We start from the raw sequence: 22,370 nt of genomic DNA on the forward strand, positions 1-22,370 counted from the left end.
CATGCTGCTACCCGTAGAGACATATATACCCAGTGTGGCATGGGAACTAAGGTTACGCTCCTGTGCATTCTGCCTCTTTTCTGCATCTAGTCTGATGCAGTTGATTATGTATAGCCTGCCATATGATCCTTCCACTACAAAGAGAAGGCATGCAGATCATATGGGTGAGACATTCCTGCTGATGTGCAGGGCAGTACCTGACTTTCTACATGGAGGCTGAGGGGGAGCCTGTGTTCCAGAGCCATGTGCTCACTAAGCTGCCATGGAATTGTGATTTTTTTCAAAAGCAAGGTATACATGTTGTAAGTGTACTGCATGGTGGGCTGGTGTGTGAAATCACCGTATTTTTCTGTCTATAAGACGCCCCCTATTTTGGGGGACTCAGATTTAAGAAAATGAGGGGAGATGTATCCGTGTATAAGACGCCTCCTAATTTTTGACATTTTAAAGGGAAAAAACCTAGTCTTATACACGGAAAAATACGGTATGCAGATATACATATACACAATCCTGGAGACAATGCTACAATGCTTTGGAAACCATTTTTCTGGGGGGTAGAGGAGATTACTTCAGCTGGTTTCCATGTTAGTTGATGTAGATAATGCAAATTATTATTTAACAACTTAAATCGTAAGCCTGCATTTTGTAGCACACTGATGTTATCCAAAAGCAGGTCTTGTGTACCTGGCAAATTGGGCATTCAGCTGGGGTGAACCATAACAACAACAATTTTATTATTTATACCCCACCCGTCTGACTGGATTGCTTCAGGCACTCTGGGCTGCTTCCAACATATATAAAAACATGAAAAGTCAAACATTATAAACTTACTGATACATGGCTGCCTTCAGATGTCTTCTAAAAGTTCTGTAGTTCTTTATCTCCTTGCGAGGGCATTCCACACCATTGTTGGCCCTTGGAGTTATAAGGAGAGGAAGGGACATACACGGACACCAAGTACAGTGATAGATACTTGAACCTCTGTCTGGTATGTACAAAGTCTGTGGCTAGTGCTGACTCCAAAGCTAATTAAAAAACCATGCGTGATTAAGTTAACTAATAATACTTCTACTTTGAAATGTTGCTTGCTATAATCTCAAGGTTCCCACTAATGGCCTCCCCCCCACTCTATTTGGTCTACAGGACTCCCACATGGACCGCCAAGTGTTGGAAACTATTTTCCGAGGACCTCTATTAACAATCAGTCTTCAACTCTAACTGCAACACAAATGTCTTTTCCTATTCAAGGTGCACCTACAGTGGTACAGACTGGCTCCAGGATACTACAGAACCCTTCAGTTCACAGTCAGCAGCAACAAAATGCTCCCATGACGGTCATACAGAATAAAGCTCCAATTTCTTGTGAAGTAGTCAAGGCCACAGTCATACAGAGCACCGTTCCCCAGTCTGCAGTTCCTGTTACTATCGCCGTAGGCGGTGGCGCACAACCTTCCAATCAGAATCCTAGCATTGCAGGGCCACAGCCCTCCGTTACTGTTGTCAGCTCTCAGACTTTGCTTCATCAACCTGTAATTCAGCAGTCCCCTTTGCACGCGGTGGTACCGGGACAAATACCCTCAGGCACTCCTGTTACGGTAATTCAACAAGCTGTACCTCAGGGCCATATATTTGGCAGAGTACAGAATATACCAGCATGCACATCAGCCGTTTCCCAGAGTCAACAGCTCATTACCACATCATCACAGCCAGTACAAACATCATCTCAGCAGTCCACAGCTGGTAACCAGCAACAAGACACGGTCATCATAGCCCCTCAGCAGTATGTCACAACTTCATCTTCCAATATAGTTACTGCTACTACAGTTCAGAATTTCCAGGTTGCTGCTGGACAGGTGGTTACGATCGCTGGCGTCCAAAATCCACCGACATCTAGAGTAGGGTTTCAGAACATTGCACCAAAGCCCCTCCCTTCTCAGCAAGTTCCCGCAACAGTGGTACAGCAGTCCATGCAGCCGTCGCAGCAACAGCAGCCTCCACCACCTCAGCAAAGTGTCGTGATCGTAAGCCAGCCAGCTCAGCAAGGTCCAACGTACGCACCAGCCATTCACCAAATTGTTCTTACCAATCCCGCTTCGATACCCACTGGCCAAGCTGTCCAGTTGGGTGGGCAGCCAAACCTAACGCCAGCTTCCTCCCCGTCGCCTGGACCAATTTCAAATAATCAAGTCCCTACCGTAATATCCTCTCCACCGCTCACACCGCAAACGCAAGGACCCCCTCCCACGGTCAGCCAGATGCTTTCTGTGAAGAGGCAGCAGCAGCAGCAGCAGCAGCATTCACCAGCACCGTCCCAGCCACAGATACAAGTCCAGCAGCAACAGCAGGTACAGATGCAAGTTCAGTCGCAGCAAAATAACCCAGCAGTCGGCCAGCCTCCTCCTAGTGAGTCAAGCCTGATAAAGCAGCTGTTGCTTCCTAAGCGAGGCCCATCGACACCCGGGGGCAAGCTAATTCTCCCAGCGCCGCAGATTCCTCCTCCAAACAACGCAAGAGCTCCCAGCCCTCAAGTGGTTTATCAGATGGCAAATAACCAAACACCGAGTTTTGGAGTTCAAGGGCAGTCTTCGGCTCAGCCACTCCTAGTTGGACAGCAAAACGTTCAGTTGGTGCAGAGTGCAATCCAGCCCCAAGGAACAGTCCAAACAGTTCCCATTTCCAATTTACAAATATTGCCAGGCCAGTTGATCTCAAATAGTCCAGCAACCATTTTCCAAGGGACTTCTGGCAATCAGGTCACCATAACAGTTGTGCCAAATACTAGTTTTGCTACGGCAACTGTGAGTCAGGGAAATGCGATCATTGCTCCAGCTGGAATTGCGGTGAGTGGCACTCAGGCAGGAGTTGGGCTGCAGGTGCAAACGCTTCCGCCTACCCAGGCACCTCTAGCCGGACAATCGTCATGTTCTGCTGCTGCTGCTCCCCCGTTCAAAGGAGACAAAATCATTTGCCAAAAGGAAGAAGAAGCAAAGGAGGCAACAGGTTTACATATTCACGAGCGTAAAATTGAGGTCATGGAGAACCCTTCTTGCCGAAGAGGAGCTGCAAACACCAGCAACGGCGATGCAAAGGAAAACGAAACACAAGCGGGAAGTCTTCTAAACGGAAGAAAACATGACTCCAGTCTACCTCCAGCTAACTCAGGGAAAACTCAGAATGAGGCCAATCAGTTCTCGCAGGTCAGTAATGGACCGTCATTAGACTTGGGTGAAAATGGAGCTCTTGGAAAGCAGAACTCTGAGCAACCGGAAACGCAGGAAATTAAAAGTGATTTGAGGAAACCCCTCGTTAATGGAATCTGTGACTTTGAAAAAGGCGATGGTTCCCATTTAAGCAAAAACATTCCAAATCACAAAACTTCCAATCATGTAGGAAATGGTGAGATTTCTCCAGTAGAACAAGGGAATATGGATGCCACACAACAAGATGCTGCCAAAGGTGATCAAGGGGAAAGATTTTCCAACGGACCTGTATTAGGTTTGGGTACTACGTCTGCTGTAAGCAGTACACAAGAGGCTTCAAAACTGTTAACCCAGCAACTTAGTGGTACCATTGCTGATGTACCTAATGGACCTCTAGCTTCAAGTTTGAATTCAGATGTGCCTCAGCAACGCCCAAGTGTAGTAGTTTCGCCACAGTCAACGGCCTCTGTTATACAGGGGCATCAAATCATAGCAGTTCCACACTCAGGACCTCGTGGGCCCCTGGCTACCCTGTCATCTGAAGTTCGGTCGACTAATGGCACAGCAGAATGCAAAACTGTAAAGAGGCCAGCAGAGGATAACGATAGGGAAAATGTTCCAGGAATCCCAAATAAAGTAGGAGTTAGAATTGTTACAATCAGTGACCCTAACAAGGCTGGCTGCAGTGCAACTATGGTTGCTGTGCCAGCTGGAGCAGATCCAAGTACTGTAGCAAAAGTAGCAATAGAAAGTGCTGCTCAGCAAAAGCAGCAACAGCAACAGCAACATCCAGTACCATACATGCAAAGTATGGTCACACAGGTAGGTCCAGAGCTTTCGTTTTTACTTATTTTAGCTACCCAACTCTCTCTCTGTGTCTGTCTATGTGTGGTGTGTGTGGGGGGGTGTGTGTGTAGAGATGTACAAATTCCACTTTTGCATTATTTCGTACACTAGCTTGGAAATGTTAAGAAAGCTGTATTGTACATTCATATACTGATGTGGTATCACTCGCTGTTATTGTTTAAGCAATGGGAGTATAGTACAGCTTAAATTCACTGAAATGATCTGCAGTCTATCAGGATATAATTTGATTATGCACAGGCAAACCTTTTGTATTCACTTATTTTATTGTGGGTTCTCTTCTGAAAACTGAGTGATGTTTCCTTGCATTTTACAGTTTTGACGTGATTTTGTTCCTGCATATGTCGCATTCAAGGCTGTGTTTTGCATCTTAATGCCTCTATTTGCAATTGATGTCTTATTTATGCAGCATGTATACTTTACATATGCCTTATGCAGCTTTGTATAAAACAAACATGTAACTAAGGGATATATTAGCAAGGTTTTTTCCCTTCTGCATAAAGATTAATTACAAAAATTGGAGGATTATTGAAATGGTTGAGACATTTGAGCACGAAATGGATAATATCAGCTCTTCATCAGTAGATGTACTGTCTCTTCACTGGATCAAAAAATATCATTTTTCCTACTACTTCACCTGCTATATATATTGTTAATTATCTTCATTTTGACGAAAGCAATATGTATGTGACATTACCTCCAGTTATTTTCGGGTCCTTATGTTCAACAATAGAGCTGCAGTACTGAAAGTAAAACTGCTAGCTTTCCCCTGATGTGCGCATTTTGTTGGTGGTGTGCTAGAGAGACATTTGCAGCTTTAAAAACTCCTGAGATGAATATATAGCTCACCTACTGTTCCACAGTAGAGGATTTATCTGGGAGAAATATGTTTCTCATATCAAAAGAGCACATTCAGATGCTTTTTTAGATTGTATCAATTTAATCTATTTATATCCCACCTTATAAAAAATTAAATAATATTCAATCATTCCAAAACTATACAACAAAAACAGCAGAAAATCAAATCTCTAGCAAAGCCATCATTAAAATGAATAACATGACAAACAGGAATTAGAAAAAGGGGGAAAGCCTTGAAGCCATGTCCAAAATGAAGTTCGGAAGAAAACATAGTGAAATCTTAGGGAGTGGGTCACTTGATTGTGGAAATCCAGCATACACACATTTTAGATGCATTAAAAGAAACAGTCTAGTTTTCTTCAGTTTCTCCACAGTCAAGTTGCCAAAAAAGCAACAACTGGAAATGGGATAGAAGCAGGCCAAGTTTGGCACTTTTCTGTTGCATTGATTTCCGCGAGAGAGGGCATAGGTTTTTAAGCAGCATTGATTTCCGTGGAAAAGCGCTAAGCTCTGGCTGAATTGTGCCTTTCTGCAGACTATAATATGAATGATTGTATAATTACAACTGGGTGTGCCCATAATGTGCAAATTTATTCATCTCTGTTCTGTTGTATATATCATCAGGATCACCCACAGAGCACTTATGGGTGATCTTGTACATCTCTTTTTTTACCCTCCAACTTCCTGAGCTCTGCAGCATGTTCAGTTTTCGGATTTGAAATATTTGTAACTCTACTAACCAAACAGCATGGATATTTATTGTTATTTGTTTTTGTCCACCGGCAGTGTCTCTGTTTTGTCAGGATGCAGCGTCAGTAAGTTGGCCCCCACCTATTATTCCTCCAGGTACAAGTTCAGCATTGACACAGCTTCATCCAGTTCACATCCAAAGGAGAAATGGAGCATATTTCACTCACATATCGGCAACACTGATCTTGCTTTGTGTCCTTCTCTTGGCAAGAGCCAATAGAAACGCTGTATCTAAGCAGATACCATTCCACAGTCCATGTGGGATATGTGACCAGAGAGATGAATTACGTTCCTAAGTTGTATCAGTGCTTTGTTAGTTGTAAGCCAATAATGTTTTAATGCTGTCAATCCACTCAACCACGAAAGGCAACCTGTCCACTGGTACCAGTTGTGCCTATAACACACAGCTTTGGGGAAATCTGGGGTGCTTTCTAGGTAGCGGCCTCAGTTCACATACAGTGGACTCTCCTGCATGCCCCAGGATCTTCTTGAACAGGCAGGAGTTTTTTGATGGATGTGTAGATATTCCATGGAGGCAAGTCAGGGCCAAAAGCATTCCCTAAATGTGGAAAAATGGAAAGCTACTCAAACAGAATGTGGTATGTGAATTCACACACAAAAGGGAAAGTCCCCTGCTACATAGAGTCAGCTGCACTGCTCTGCTCTCATAGCCCTTCACCGGTTGAATATCTAATTTGTGCTGCTGGAGGGAAGAGTGATGCTGGACTGAAGAGTGGGCAATCTCCACATTGGAACAAGCACCATGTACATGCCTTCCGTGGTTGGATGCCAGGAATTCATTAATTTACATCCCTGCTCCCAGCAACTTCTTGTTTTTGTATGTTTGTGGATCACGCTTCATGGGATGGGGACAAAGGTATCAGAAAGCTTGAAAAAAGATCTACCCTAGCACAAGAAGAAAAATTATTTTTAGTAAGGATTTTTCTCAGTCTTGAATTTCAGTGTCTATCCCATTAATTGGACCAGTACCTTAGTCTAGGGGTTCCCAAACTGTGGTCCATAAGCCTCATTCAAGTGGTATGTGGTTTGTCTGTAAAAATGCGGTTAAATATCACACAGCATCAGCACATTATAATTACTACAACAGGCCGAAAAATCATTAAGTGGTGCATTGAACGCCTACAGCAAATTTCAAGTGGTCTGGACAGAAAACAGTTTGGGAACCAGTAGCTAGACCATGAAAAAGAAGTTTCACAGTAGTTATAATTTCATGAAAATGTACTTAAAGTTGGCCAGCAGGTGGGCTGAAAACATTCCTCTATTGGATGACATAATTATGACATCACAATCCTGTTTGTTTAGCTGCTTGTATCAAGACTACAGGTGTTGAGCCAGACTATTACTATGTATCCTGCTGTCCCTTTACAAGCCACAAAATCTTGTTAAGCCCCTAAGGTGAGAAGGCTGCAATTATTAAGTGGGTGGAAAGATGAGAGAGGGCATAGAAGAGTTCTTTCTCTTGTCTGCCTCTCATTCCTTTTAGGAATGTGAAAGTCAGAAGAGGGAGGCAGGAGAGCATATGCAGAGGAGAGGAAGTGCCAGAGAAATAGAATGTGTGTGTTTGGGGTCATGGTTATCTTGTTGCAGGGGGGTGGTCCCTAGGTTGAAGGACCAGAAGACAAAGCAAGGGAGATTGCTTTTGGGCTGTGGGGAGAGAGAGCTGATGGGTTGAAGCTCCTCCTCTTTCATCGGAGCTGAAGCAATGCTTGAATTCGATAAGGATTCCTTTCTTTTAGAAATAAGGGTGCCAACTGCTGTGGAATGCCTGTTCTTTAATTCTAAGGCTGCAGTAGTTCACTGATGAAGGAACTCTGTGCATGCTCAGCGTGATTCATAGCTATTGTAAATATTACAGGAGCCATCCCTGGGACTTTCCCCTCTCTCTGCATTTTTTAGTTCTCCTGCCTGGAATCATATTAATTACTTCACCAATCGCTATAGGGACCGCAACTGCTATCCTCTCTTGCATAGTTTGCATTAAAATATGGTGAAGCTGGGTGGAACTGTGAATTGCAAGTGTGTGTGAACCTAAAATGTTGGAAGATATGTTCCTCATTCAGGAAATGTTTGTATGTGTGGACATATTTTGGAACCTTTTCTGCCTGAAAGTATTACTAGGTCAAGGGGGGGGGGGGGGGATGGCCTACATTGTAACAGCAGATGACAATGATAGCGTCAGTAGGAGATTTCTCAGTAACAATGATGCCTTAATCATGTTTGCAATAGCAGGGCAGCATTTTCAGTCTGCCTCCAGGATTGAAGTTTCCAGACAACTTTAAAGTGCATTTTCCTGAAACCTCTAAGAGCTACAGTACTGACTGCTGTTCCACTACCTATTGAATGACTGATTGATGACTGACACTGAAATCTGAGTTGCAGGAAATACCATTATTGTGGTTATTGTATAAGGATATTGGGCTCAGCTACATTCCCCATTCCTTTTCTGTTTTGTTGTTGTATTATATTTTTTTAAATGTCAAAATGTTAGCCTTTTCTTGTTTATAGACAATAGTTCCAAAGAAAAGTCTGCAGTCGAAGACTTGTGGAAGCTGACTTCCTTTGTTTCTTCCCTTCACCCTGAAAAGCCTCTCTGGAGAGTTGGGTGCCCCACTGAATTGGGTGATTACCACACACTGATGGCGCCCCTCCCCAGTTCTCAGGAGTTCCCCCCTCACACATACCTTTGACCTTATTGCACCTCAGCCCAGTCATACTCAGTAGGGCCTCCTTACTCTCAGGAGAGCCTTATTGTGGAGAGGACAGAGGAATAAAATATTTAAATAAATACATGATTTGCAAGTTTTGGTGAAAGTAACAAGGATTCCTTTATTCTTCTGTAATCGACACTAAGCAGAAATGAAACAAATCTAGATTTTTTTACTTGTATTTTAGTAAAAGAGGAGTTTGATAAGTAAAAGTAGGGTGGTTGTTTTTTAAAAAAAATAATGTATAGATGATGTCTCAGAAATACTCTTCTAACCATTCTAATTTGTGAGACTTTTGTAAAAAATGTTCTCTGTACAAAAACATAGCTTGTAGTGCCTCCCCATCCGCTTGTGTAACTATGCTTACTAGATACTTGTAGAGCTAGAACAACTTCTCAAATAAATCATCTCAGTGTTTGTGTTATGTAGCAAGCCCCTATTACCTGCTGAGAGCATCTCCAAAATGTTTATTGTTTCTAAATAACTGTGCGAGTTTGTGTATATTCTGTTAATACACCCAAGTGATCTGAATTGCACATTTTCATCTTGATCATAGATGACTTTTTGAAACTTCTTGTTTTATGTTCTACTGCTTCAGATAACTTTTGACTGTCAATTTATTTATTGTGTTCCTATTGCTTGTAGCGTGATGGCCCTTATCCTATTTTATCTGTATGTTAATATGATAAAACTCCTGTCTCTCTCTCCTGTCTTATGTTATGACATGCCCTTGGGTTGTTCTTTACATGGATTACTTCAGCCCTGTTCCAGTGAAATTCCAACTGTATTGTTTGTTGGTATGTTTGTTTGTTTAAAAGTATTTGCAAAATGCTTTATGGCCATATCCTCACAAAATGATACTCAAGGAAGGAGTGATAACGATAAATAATGGCTATAACAGATAGTATTCAATAATTTCTCAGGGCAGTAGGTTTGAGCCCTACGCTGGGCAAAAGATTGCTGTATTGCAGTGGGTGGACTAGATGAGCCTTGTAGTCCCTTCAAACTATGATTCTATGATTATTATTTTTCCAGTTAATGTCAGGCAGCAGCTCCAAATCCACTTTCTTAACATACTTGTGATCCCGGTTAAGGCAGTGAAGGCAAACGTCTATAAAGGCCACTTCAAGACTGCGACATTAGGGGCAAAAAGTCAGCTGGAGCCACCATTAAGACCATTTCCCCCTTGCACTCACAAACCTAACAGATATTGACCGCAGGCAAAAAAGAAGGACCCCTGCAGCAAATCTAAGTGTTTAGGCAGGATTATAATGAATAAAGGCAGTCCTTCAGATAACACAGCCCCAATCCACTTATAGTTTAGAAAGGTTAAACACTTTGAATTAGGCTGGAAACGTACTGGTACACAGTGCAACACACAAAATTGGTGTATGTTAACAATGAGGTAGAGGATTGGAAATGTACTCCTGTGGCCCACCTGACATTCCCCTATTGAATGACCACCATGTTTTAATGGGGCCTGTACCCTCAACCCGTGAAATTGAAACCCCCTGAAATGTGTAACTACTGTATGGTTTGGGCCTCTTTTTAGAAATGTGGCATCCAGTGTGCAGGCGCCAAGAAAGTCGAATGTAACTCAGATCTCTATTAACATGGATATTCTATACATGTTTGCATTCAGGCTACTCTGTTCACAGATTCATTTGGGAATTGTTTAGTTTTCCCAAAGCTCTTTTTTGTTTGTTTGTTTGTTTTTGCTGAGGAGCAACTTAATAATACTTTCAGCTTAATTATGCTAAAACAAACCTATGACAGTATGAAGCTGAGACACTGCATCAAACCATTTGGCTATGTAGCCCAGTCCTCCTTCAAACTCTCCGACTGATGTCTTTCCTGGTCTGTTTCCTGACAGCCTTTTTAATGTGAGAAGCCATGGACTTGGTCTGGAAACTGTGAAAACAACAAAGGACATGGTCTTTATTGCCCACATTTCAGAGCTGGGCTTTGGAGAGACAATAGGGCTGAATTTAATTAAGTTGTTAAGCTAGTGGAAGCAATGAATCCTGCTAGTGCAACAAGACTTTTCCCACCAATGCACCACCTCCCGCCTCACCAGATCTGCTTGGGGAGGTCAGGATTACTACCAGAACCCTGAGGGCATTGAGAGATGGGGTTGTTCCAGCTGGCAAGCAGAAATGCTTCCATTGATGGAATAATCTGCTTAGCACTGTTGAATTGCACCTGTAGTTTTGGATTCTAAGATGAGTGAGTAGAAGGGAATTTACAGAATGAAATTTCAATCCCTTCCTCCCTCTTGCTACTGCCTGGACCTACAGAAAAGCATCTTTAGGGGGTTGAGCTCTCCTGAGCAATGTGGGATGGGATACAAGCAGGCGAAACGTACCCAGTTTGGTGGGTTGAGGAGGGTAGTCCTGACCAATGTAGGATGGAGTATGAGGGGCTGCAGGAGTCCAGCATTGACGCCTGGACCTTGTCGCATTGTTCAAGACACCTTAATGCTCTTGAGAGGCTTTTCAAGGGGCATAAGCAGCTGTCCTTCTATGAACCTTCCTCCATTCACCTTTCTCAAGATGAACTTCATTAGCAGTAGATTCAGAACAGACAAAGGACTGCTTCACACAGCAGATATTTAACTAATGGAATTCACTAAGCAAGTTCATAAAGGATGGTCTATCGGTGGCTCTTTGCCATGATAGCACAAAGAAACCTACCAGTTTTTGCAAGATCAATAGCAAGGAAGGGCTGTTGCCATCAGGTCCTACTTGTTGGCTTTTTCTAGCAGTGCTAAAAATGGGATTGTAGACCAGGAAGCCCATTCGTGGATCCAATAGGGCTCTAGTTACATTCGTTCTTTACATTTATTGACAAAGGATACACACTTGTTAAATGCTGCAGAAATCTGATTTTTTTTACTGGATTCTGTACAGAATCATTCTATAGGGTACATTATGCTTATATCCAAGTAGTCCTACAGTTCTCTTAAGGGCAGATGTTGATGTGCCTTCAGTGCACCATAAGGCATCCATCTAGATGAGGAACACAGCTTTTCTAAAATATATCTTTGAGAACAGATGGGCCAAGCTGCCCTTATGACTGACTCTTGGTTTTTAATGTACTGTAGATTTCTGGAGCAGATTGACCTCTCCTGGACATCAGTTCACTTGCAAACAAAGGATAGAGCCAAACATTTAGCTCAGACCACATACAATGATACAGAACTAGTTTGATCAGGCTGCAGTTCAAAATACTTTTTTTTTAACCATGTCACTGCCGTTTAAGGCCTTGTAACCTAGAGTATTGTATTTCTTCTTTGTCTTATATTTGAGAAACCCGCATATGTTTCCAGGCACTGTCTTGGTTATAACACCTTTTATCCTTGAAAGCTATGGATAAATTTAAAACCACTCAGACTTGCAAGCCTCTCAGCATGAGAAGGGGTTGTTTTTAAACTTAGTTCTTGAATAAAGAATCTCAAGATAATTTGCATCTTTTATATGTTGGGCTTTATATGTAGTTTTCCTACTCTTTCATTTTGAATACATGGAATCAATGTTTGACAGGGCCAGCCCAGGACATTTTGCTGTTTGAGGTGAAACTGCAAATGATGCTCCTCTTGCCACAATATTGATGCCTACTATTCAAGGCCATTCAACTTATTTTAACACATGAGGCAAAAAAAAAATCTACAACCACCTGTCCCCTTTCACTGGCAGTAAAAATGCAGTAATAATAAATGACAAATATTTGGTGCCTTTTCATGACATCCAAAATCAGCTGCCTGAGGTGGTAGCCTCACTCTGCTAAATGGATGGGCTAAACCTGGCAGGCAAATCTTGTCCCCATCTTCACAAATGTGAAGAAGGAAGACCCAAGTAGCTACCAACCATCGATACCAGGGAAGGTCCTGGAACAGATAATTCAACAGTCGGTCTGTGAGCATTTAGAAAAGGGATGCTATGATTACTAAGACCCAGCATGGGTTTCTCAAAAATAAGTCATACCAGACCAATCTGATTACTTTTTTTGATGGAATTACGGACTTGGTGGATCAGGGAAATACTGTGGACATAGTATATCTTGATGATGTTTGAATTGCATAACAAATTCTATCAACCAAACTACAGTGGTATCTCGGGTTACAGACGCTTCAGGTTACAGACTCTTCTAACCCAGAAATAGTACCTCGGGTTAAGAACTTTGCTTCAGGATGAGAACAGAAATCACACAGTGGTGGCGTGGCAGCAGCAGGAGGCCCCATTAGTTAAAGTGGTATTTCAGGTTAAGAATGGACCTCCAGAACGAATTAAGTTCTTAACCCAAGGTTACCACTGTATGTATTTCAGTTTCTTTAATCTCTGCTAACTTTCTGTGAACTATGTTTTAAGATACTGCATTTACTAAGTGATGGAAATAACCCACTAGATGCAGGTCTCGCTATCTGAACACAATGCATTCTCAGGAAATCGTTTGTTAAGACAAGTGTTTGCATAACGAGTCAACTTTTCCATTTATTCCAATGAGGAACTTTCTAATGTGTTCCTGACCAAAGGATTTTGGCTCCAAAATGACACACACACACACACACAAACCATATGAAACCTTACAAAAGGCAAATGAGGGAAAATGCTTTTTTGTTCAATCTCTCCTCCATTCTCCCCCTCCCATCATGTTTTCTGGCAAAACAGAAAAGGCTGTATATTAAGGCTGCATATTTGGTTACAGTACTACATGCAGGTTTGGCTGTTCATATTAGCGGTGTGTATAGAGGGGTTTGGATACTAATTCCTCATGTTTGGATAAGTGAGTTTTTGTATAACAAATGTTTGGATAGTGGGACCTGCATGTATCTCCTATTCTGCCCCATATATGATTTAACCACTACTGTTCTGATTCATAGGGTGATTTATTGTGATGCCCAAAATTCAATGTCTTGTTAAATGGGAAGGATAAAAATTTCAGGTAATATATTTCACATTAGTTGCACTCCGGACTAGAGTGCTTATAATTAAAAATATATGTACCTTGTATGGTATCATGGGGAAGTAATCACCTTTTCTGTCACCAGCAGTTACATTGTTTGAGTTGAGCAGTTTGTGAAAATACCTCAAAAGATTGGTTCCTTTATGCCTAACATTTATCTTTGCCATTTTTGAAGCTTTAAAAATACATATTTTGAATGATAGGATAAATGAAAAATTATTTTGGGTTGGGGGGGGAGAGAATTTTAAGTCCTTTGAGTGAGAGTAATCTTATTTATTATCAGTTTCATTACTGTTAAGCTATCATATATTTATTGTTGTTTTTTGAATTGGCTGCTTTCCCATATCAGATTCAAGCTGCAGTGTATGTAATGTGTTAAGATAAATATATACGCTCCCAGTTAGCACAAAATCCTTGCTATTTGAATTATGTATATTTTGCTTATGTGCACTTTGAATTGTACTAATGGTAACCTTTAAATAATAGTTTCATTTCTGTGTTGTATGTATTTGAATAATGAACCATACAAAATGGGCTTGTGAAGGAAGCAGCGTATTCCAAGGACAGTTTGCATTTATGATTCAGTACCCTAAATTCCCAAAGAGTGAGTTAGGAACTGTAATGTATTTTGATTTAATGCCTTTACAGTCTTTTTTTTTTTTAACCCACAAACTGTATTGTAATGGTAATCTAATTACCCACACATTTTTATATATATGTGAAAACTGGTGAGATGCTGCTGCTGCTGGGACCATTTTTGCCTTTCTTTTCCCGGCCAGATTCTCAGCTGAGGTGAAAAGAAGAGATTTGGGGCCACCTTTTTCTTGGTATCCAGTGCAGATCCAAATCCAACATTCAGTGCATACACCTTGTGTTGGAGAACAGTAATAGACCATGCATTTCAAAGCATATTTAAAGTACATAACTTCTTCCCCAAAGAATCCCGTGAACTGTTGTTTACTCCTCAGTGCCACAATTTTCATTACCCTTAAACTACAGTTCCCATCGGAGAAGCCATGCGCTTTAAAAATATGTTGTGGATGATGTAGTCTAAGAACAATTTGGGTTACTGCAGCATTGATTTTATCCTTTGTAGATGCAACTGGCCTGCTCACGGTTTCAGGGCTCCAGCTCAAGCCGTGAAAGAGCAGGAAACCCAATTTTACAAGTATGAATCTCTTTAGCCGTGTGTTTTCCTTTTGGTTTATTGGCTCTCTGCCACTAGTTTTCAGTAGAGATCCCAGATGTAGAGATTCCTGAGCATCATGAGAGAATTGGCGTTAAAGGGATGTAATGGATAATTGATTCTCCTTTTTCAAATGGGATAGCTAAAAAATAAATAAATCTTGGCGTGAAGAGTGCATTAAGGCCAGATTGGGAGAATAACCAACATTCAACTTTGCACGCAAATTAGCATGGTGATGGACCCTGATGTAAAATTGACTCCTCACAAAAATCTGATGGCTGTTTTTCCTGGTTCTTTTTCAGAGGCTCTGCTCAGTAGTAAATGAAAGCTGAGTGGCTTCTTCCTTTTTGTCTTGATCCTGTCCATCTTACTTAAGCAGTTTTGGGCAGAGTTAGCAAAATTATTGTCCTCTGAAAAGCACCTGGCAAATGGAGGGCACTGAATAAACATTACACCGTCTCAGCAACACCAACAAGCAGATGGCTCATTTCAACCCAGTTGGAGTTTAGCAAATGGGAAAAACACCTAGCTTGGTGTGCTGTTTAAAACAACAGTATGGATTGCAAATATTGCACATTGTTAAAGTGTTTTGCATTATGTTTGTAGCTTCATCTGGACAACTAATTTGCTGCAGTTTGAGACAGGAAGGGGTTGGCATCATTTCTAGCTTTCTATTATCTTTCTGTATTTTTCCTTTGAGGGCATTGCTTTTGTGATTGGTGATTGAGAGAGCTATGTATTAACTTACCTGGAAGCTTGTTTTATTTGACTTTCCAGAAACATCTGTTAAGTATAGCTATGCTTCCCTCCCATTATTGGTTTATCATAGAAGTGCTTGATATTGGGCCAGTTTTCAAAAAATAAGAAATCGGTTTCTTCTGGGGCTTGAAAAATGTCGACTTTCTGACTCCCTTTTCCAGTTCTCCCTTCTTCATAAGCACTTACTTGATCCATCCTATTTAAATAGGCTTCTGTGGAAAGCAGATTGGCAAAACTTCAAGCAGCTCCAAAGCCATTGGCTGCAGCCTCACCTTGATATGGTCAGGCTAGTTGCTGCAAAGCAGGTGCATAGCTCCAGGAGCTATTATGTGTTGCTGTGTATGGAGCCATTGAAGTTCCCAGATGGAGTGACTAAGCTTGTCATTTGACTGTTATTCGCTTTTGAATAACATGAATGTACTGAGAGTTAAATTTCAGTAATCTATTGTCAGTAAGGCAAAAAAACCAAAATAAAATTCATGCCACATAGGCTATTCATTTTTCAGTCTGAATTATCTCTATGCTCCTTGCATTTAGTTCAGTTTCTCCTTAATTTATGTAAGACCATTCTTGAAGAGGTCTTTGAACTTATGCTGATCTTTAGGTGTGTGTTGTTGTTTTTTAACAGGAGGAGCCAACTGAAACTTGGCTTTTATAATTTTTGCATCTGTGGGTTAAACCACAGAGCCTAGGACTTGCCGATCAAAAGGTCGGCGGTTCGAATCCCCGTGACGGGGTGAGCTCCCATTGCTCGGTCCCAGCTCCTGCCAACCTAGCAGTTCGAAAGCACATCAAAGTGCAAGTAGATAAATAGGTAACGCTCCGTCGGGAAGGTAAACGGCGTTTCCGTGTGCTGCTCTGGTTCACCAGAAGCGGCTTAGTCATGCTGGCCACATGACCTGGAAGCTGTACGCCGGCTCCCTTGGCCAATAAAGTGAGATGAGCGCCGCAACCCCAGAGTCGGCCACGACTGGACCTAATGGTCAGGGGTCCCTTTACCTTTACTAGGCATAGTATGGTCATGGTTATGTTCCTTCATAGAAAATGTTGAGAAAAATAAGCCCAGGGTGCTTTTTAAAAGGTCTTGCTCTCAGCCTTACACTTGTTCACTCCTTTTAATGATGGTTTGTTTGAATGATCTGGTGGACTTGCTGGAATTCTATATATTTTGCATTTATTTAAGGGGGGGGACTCATATGACTATAGTTTACCATGTACTATATGGCAAAAGCTGGTCAGATACAGGTAATTGTTTTTCTATACCAACTTCTGCTTGCCCAGTGTTTCTGAAACAGTGGACATTGAACCACTTTCTGGTGTGCCTCAGTGCCACAGCCTTCCCCACCTTATAGTCATGCTATAGCCTTTTAGTCTGACTAGTACCAGCTCCAGAAACTCCTTGTCTGCTGATTATAGGTGGCCAGGATACAAAGGAGGATGTGGGAAGGGAGGTCTTAGGAGGTGTTGAAGGGCAATAGAAACTGAGATAAGTGTTGTCTATGCTCTAGTAACCTTTGGTTATATTCCTGCAATACATTATACGTAGGGACAATTTGAGAACTTCCGCTTGTGCAAAATTCAGTGGCCAGGCTGCTCACCACGGCAACATGGCTTGAGCATATAGTGTCAGTCCTGGCTGAACGGCACTGGCTGCCAGTTAGTTTCCAGGCCCAATTCAAAGTGCTGGCTTTGACCTATAATTCCTTAAATGGATCTGCACCACAATACTGCAAGGACTACCTCTCTCCATATGAATCTACCTGGACCCTGCCATGTTCTTCTGAGGCCCTTCTTCATGTGCTTCTTCCATGAGAGGTCTGGAGAGTGGCAGCAGGAAATGGGCCTTTTCTGCAGTGGCTTCCCATTTGTGGAATGCTCTTTCCAGGGAGGTTTGGCTGGAGCCTTCTTTATACACTTTTAGTTGCCGGCAAAAGCATTGCTCTTCAAACAGGCCTTTAGCTGACTAACATCCTATATCCCTTTAAATATTGGGGTATTGGCTTGATTGGTTTTTGTCCTTGTTCTTATTATGTATTTTGTGGTGTTTTTTCTTGTATTTTTATGCTGTGAACCACCCTGAGATCTACAGATGAAGGGTGGTATACAAATTTTGATGATGATGATGATGATGATAATACTGGTGTTTTGAAGAGGCTATATTGAGATAAGCACCAGTCTTACAGATATAAATCACATGGTATAATCATCCTGGAACCTCAGAATGCAGGGTGGGTGGGTCCCTGTTTCTCATTAAAATGAAAAACAAATTGTGGAAAGTATCACAGATGTTGAGGAAAAGGATTCTAGCCTGGTGTTTTATTTGGCATGCTAATGTTTAACTTGCTAAAGTTAACGCTGATGGAGAGATTTCCAACATCTCACCTTCATTTTAAAATGGTATATGAAAGACGGAGTATGTTAAACCCCCCCCCCTTTAAAAGTGAAGGTCTGCCATTATGGTAAATACTTAAAACAACCCCATTACATATCAACATCATATGTGCACATGTTGTGGCATATACAGAATGAACAGGTTGATCAAATCTTGAGAGTTGCTCATTCAAAACTTTACTTAACGTTTGTTACAGGCAATGAAAGGAAAAGCCAAATATACATGGTGGTTTTAAAGATAATCCTTTAAATTACTCTGACTGAAAAAAAGATAAGTTGCCAAATTCATACAAGTATGTTAAATTGCTCCATCACTTTATCTCTATAGAGAAAGATTGCCATCTGGAAAGCTTCCTAAAAGCTGTATCTAATTTTGTGTTGAACCTGAAACGTAAAAATAGAGCAGCTATAGAATATTGGGGAAAGTCTGTAAATAGCTCAAGAGTACTCCAGTCTTTATTTCATTTTACTATTTAGAGACAGTGAGTACCATCTATCTCCCTCTGCAATCGATAGCAAAACTGCGGATCACTATGGTTTCACCTATTGCCGCTGGAAGTGTGCTCCGTGAAATCAGATCTTGCATTGTTCAATAAACAATAATCAGGCAGGAATTTAAATCTTGCTTGTTTTGAATTTTCCCACAGAGCACACCTGTCACACCAGTACCAATGCAAGTCCAGGGCCCATCTGTCAGTTTGCCACCTTCTGTGTTCACTGTACCAAGTTCGCACACAGAACAAGTGAAAAAACCTGGACAGAATTTCATGTGTCTCTGGCAATCCTGTAAAAAGTAAGTGTTTTTCTTTGAGTTGACCCATATATTACAAAGGTTTAGTTTTATGCAACATGATATTTGTGGTTGTTGACCCCCATCCTTTTTAAAGTTTCCCATCAGTCAGCTCACCTGTCAGCTAACCGAGGAAAAATGGGTTTTTTTATAGAGAAATAGAGAAAAGCATCCCTCTCTCAGTTCTTTTCCCACCAGTGGAAACTAAGGTCTTCTTTTGCTAGGGAGTTCCTTGAGAAAGCACTTAACTGAAGATGGAAGACAAAGCTGAAGGTGATCTTTGGGAGAGTGAGAGAGCCAATACCCCTAGTGACTGGTTTTAGGGAACTTCATTTGAAATACATTATTCCCTTACCCTCAGTGTCAATAGTTGAACAGAATCTTCAGCACCATTCAAGCACCTGTTTGCACAAGTGGTCAGTCTTACAAATGTTTAACTCTTTCTTAGGGAAGGGGAGGTCTTTATCACCTATTTTTTAAAAGGTACAAATCCATTCCTTTCTGCTGCATATAAGTTCAGCGGTACACCTCGGTTTTCGAACGTCTCCGTTGACAAACATTTCAGTTTTCTAACTCCATAAACCCGGGAGTAAATGCTTCAGTTTTCAAACACGCCTCAGAAGTCGAACATGCCACGCGGCTTCCACTGAGTGCAAGATCCTGAGGTCTAGCTGTAGGCTATAGAGTTTTCAGTTTTCGAACGTTTCAGAACTCGGAACGGTCTTCCAGAACGGATTACGTTTGAGAACCGAGGTGCCACTGTATTGCACAGTCTTTTGCAGCAAGCAACCCTTAGCGATAGTGAGTCAAACTTCTGAATAATTAACATTTGCCATTTCTTGCACTTTTATTTTTCAGTATTCATGTTGATTGCTCAGGCGACAAAATTGTTAGCAAAATCGTATTCCTTCTTCGCCTGAGTTTAAATGTATTACATTTTCCAGGTGGTTTCAAACGCCATCCCAGGTTTTCTATCACGCTGCAACTGAACATGGAGGAAAAGACGTCTACCCTGGACAGTGTTTATGGGAGGGCTGTGAACCTTTCCAGCGGCAAAGGTTTTCCTTCATTACCCACTTGCAGGTAGAAATTGGTCTCCTATCCCTTTTCTCAGTATTGATGTGAAATTTGAAAGGCATTATTTTCATATAAATATAAAAATTCTACGCTAGAAAGTAAGTGGTGCACGTTCCTTCTAATGCCAAGAATGGCAGGCTCAGAAGCAGTGCAGAAAAAGCAGTCCAGTGTGATCTGAGCATGCTCAGTGGCCTTCAGGAACTACAGTAAATTAAGATTGTGGATGTGGGGAAGGGGGAATGAAGGGGGAATTGTGAGGAGAGAATTTGCCAGCTTGAGCCTCTAATAGCTTATAGATGGGGTGGAGCATGTGCATCATGAGGTGAAATAACTTCCTTCTATGCACTATAGTGGGAGACAGCAGAAGGCCCAGCTATAGAACAGGGTGCTCTAATTCAGGGGCTTGCAGTCAGTGTCAAACCAAAAGTCTTATCGCAACATACATATATCGCATTTAATAGTAATAAAATGCAGAGCAAGGGAATTTCTGCTCCTCTCTCCTCAACCAGCAAATACCATTTTATTTTCCCAGGCTTTGAAAGCATTTTAACCTCCTGAAGTGGTTTTAATGCTGCTGTGTTTATATCCTTATCCATGAATTGTTTTACTGATGTTTTGTTCTTCTTCCTAATTTAATGTTGTGAACCACCCACTGCAATTCTGAGTTGTCATGCATAATGTTATGCTTTCAGTTCTCTGTAAATATGATCAAAGCTTGTTCATATTTATTTCATTTTTTTACAATGGCTGAGACCAGCATGATGCACCAAATATTTCTACCTCATTCATCAACGGGCTGTAGGTTTGACCTTTTCCAGGTGTTTTTCTATTAGCTTCTGTGCAGTAGCTAGAAGAGTGCTTATCCAAATGGTGTTTTCCTTCTTCATTGCATTTCATTCTTCAGTCAATAACGAGGCAATGAATTATAACAAGACAGTGTACAAAATGTCTCAAATTCACATTCTTCAATATGATGTTGCTGATTTTTCCATATTGACTGGGCAGTGTGCAGAGTCTCCACCCATTAATGTGAATGTGCATAATTGCAGTGTTTGTGAATGTTCACCAGTCAATTTATGAGATGTTTATGCACACATACACACACACCACTCTCTCTACTAGGTCTATGTTATGTATTTAACATTATTTTCTTCTCTCAAACAGGATAAGCACTGCTCAAGAGATGCCCTTCTTGCAGGATTAAAACAAGATGACCACGGACAAGCAGGAAGTTCAAAACCTTCCACAAAGTAAGAGACATGAGCTTCATTATTAATCTAGCAGCAGAATCCTATGCATGTTTTCTCAGAATTCCAGCTGTGTTCAGTGAAGCTGTGTCCCAGTTTATCATGCATAGGATTGCTGGCTAAGTTCTCCTGGATGAACACTTGCATTGTTGGGGGTGCAGCAAGGTCACATTGCCAGTCACCATTCCAATACCTCATCTCCTTCTGATCCTTTGGTGGCAGAGGGTGGGACAGCTTATGGGTGGCATGTAGCTCACCAAATCTGTATTTTTCGCTTGGCACATACTGTGTATAGCTCACCGAACAGTACACTGACGATTGTGTTATTTGTATGGAATGTCTGCTCATGAGTCTATCCATTTTGCATTTTTCTAACAGTCGAACGCTAAATATCTTTGTCACAGAAGGGTCCCAACATCCTTACTATTCCTTTTAAAATCTCTCACAGTTACAGAAACTAGGCATTATGCAAAGAGAGCAGTGACCTATACCCCCTTCCAATTTCAACTGCCCGTTGAATAAGTCATTATTCCTGTTCATCCCATTTTGAATGGGAACCAGAATTGTCTCCTTTTGTAATGCTCTCATCTTCATGAAAAGTTCTGTTCCTTCCTCATGCAGAGCTCTTGTTTCTCCCCTCAGCTCATGGGCCACACTCCTTGGCAGCATGACCAGTTATTATAGAAAGATTTGTGGACTGCTTCCTAATCTCCCAATTCGTCCTCCGCTCTTCTCATTTTATTTATGTCACTTTTAGAGATAGTATAGAAGAGGAGACAGGGATGTTGGGACATGCCTAGACCTCCCGTTCTCTAGGTGGCACTGGTGCACTTATTTGCAAGGCATACTGAAGGGAAGGGAGAAAACAAGCAGGCCACTGAGCTCCGTGTGGAACCCACTGCACACTGCAGCTGTGTGGGGAAAAGATCCTAACATGATTCTAAGGATGGCTATCAAAGGATTAAAAAATTTCTTTATCATATGATTTGAATAGATTGGATATGTTTGCACATTAGCAAAACAAATATTAAAAAGGAAAATCTGGATCTGTAACAACATTAGCAACTTGAGAATCAACAATTATAACTTTCTATGTCTCCGGGAAGTTTTTAAAAATGGTCAATGTTTTATTGTGTTTTAAAATATTTTGTTGGGACCCGCCCAGGAGTGGCTAGGGCAACCCAGTCAGATGGGCAGCATAGAAATAATAAAATTATTATTAAATTATTATCATCATTACATATGATTGTTTTAGATAATAAGAGTTCATATTTGAGCAGTGATTTCAATTGAGGAGTGTAATATTTTTAACCACCAGCATCAAGCGCTAGCCTTTTGGGAGGAAATATATTGATTCTAATCTTTTTCTAGGGAGGAAATATTTATTGTGCCCCTTTTTAATTCCTTTTGTTGTTGTTTTTAAAATCTCATTTAGGCCACCAAATGCAGCAGGGGCTTCTTCCACTCCCAGAGCACAGAAGGCCATTGTCAATCATCCTAGTGCTGCCCTCATGGCACTAAGAAGGGGATCAAGAAACCTTGTTTTCAGAGATTTCACAG

At 41.4% G+C, this 22,370-nt stretch overlaps 1 protein-coding gene across 3 annotated transcripts in view; it reads left to right on the top strand.

Moving 5' to 3' along the window:
• ARID2 (AT-rich interaction domain 2) overlaps positions 1-22,370 on the top strand; it is a 97,467-nt gene that overhangs the window by 72,490 nt on the left and 2,607 nt on the right. For all 3 annotated transcript variants that reach the window (XM_028745963.2, XM_028745962.2, XM_028745965.2), the window contains 5 exons: positions 1,144-4,022; positions 18,344-18,489; positions 19,431-19,569; positions 20,728-20,813; positions 22,246-22,369. In XM_028745963.2, the coding sequence (XP_028601796.2) occupies positions 1,144-4,022; positions 18,344-18,489; positions 19,431-19,569; positions 20,728-20,813; positions 22,246-22,369 (3,374 nt within the window). The remainder of the gene's footprint in view (positions 1-1,143; positions 4,023-18,343; positions 18,490-19,430; positions 19,570-20,727; positions 20,814-22,245; position 22,370) is intronic.

Source organism: Podarcis muralis, chromosome 10, assembly GCF_964188315.1.
Source record: "Podarcis muralis chromosome 10, rPodMur119.hap1.1, whole genome shotgun sequence".
Taxonomy (NCBI): domain Eukaryota; kingdom Metazoa; phylum Chordata; class Lepidosauria; order Squamata; family Lacertidae; genus Podarcis; species Podarcis muralis.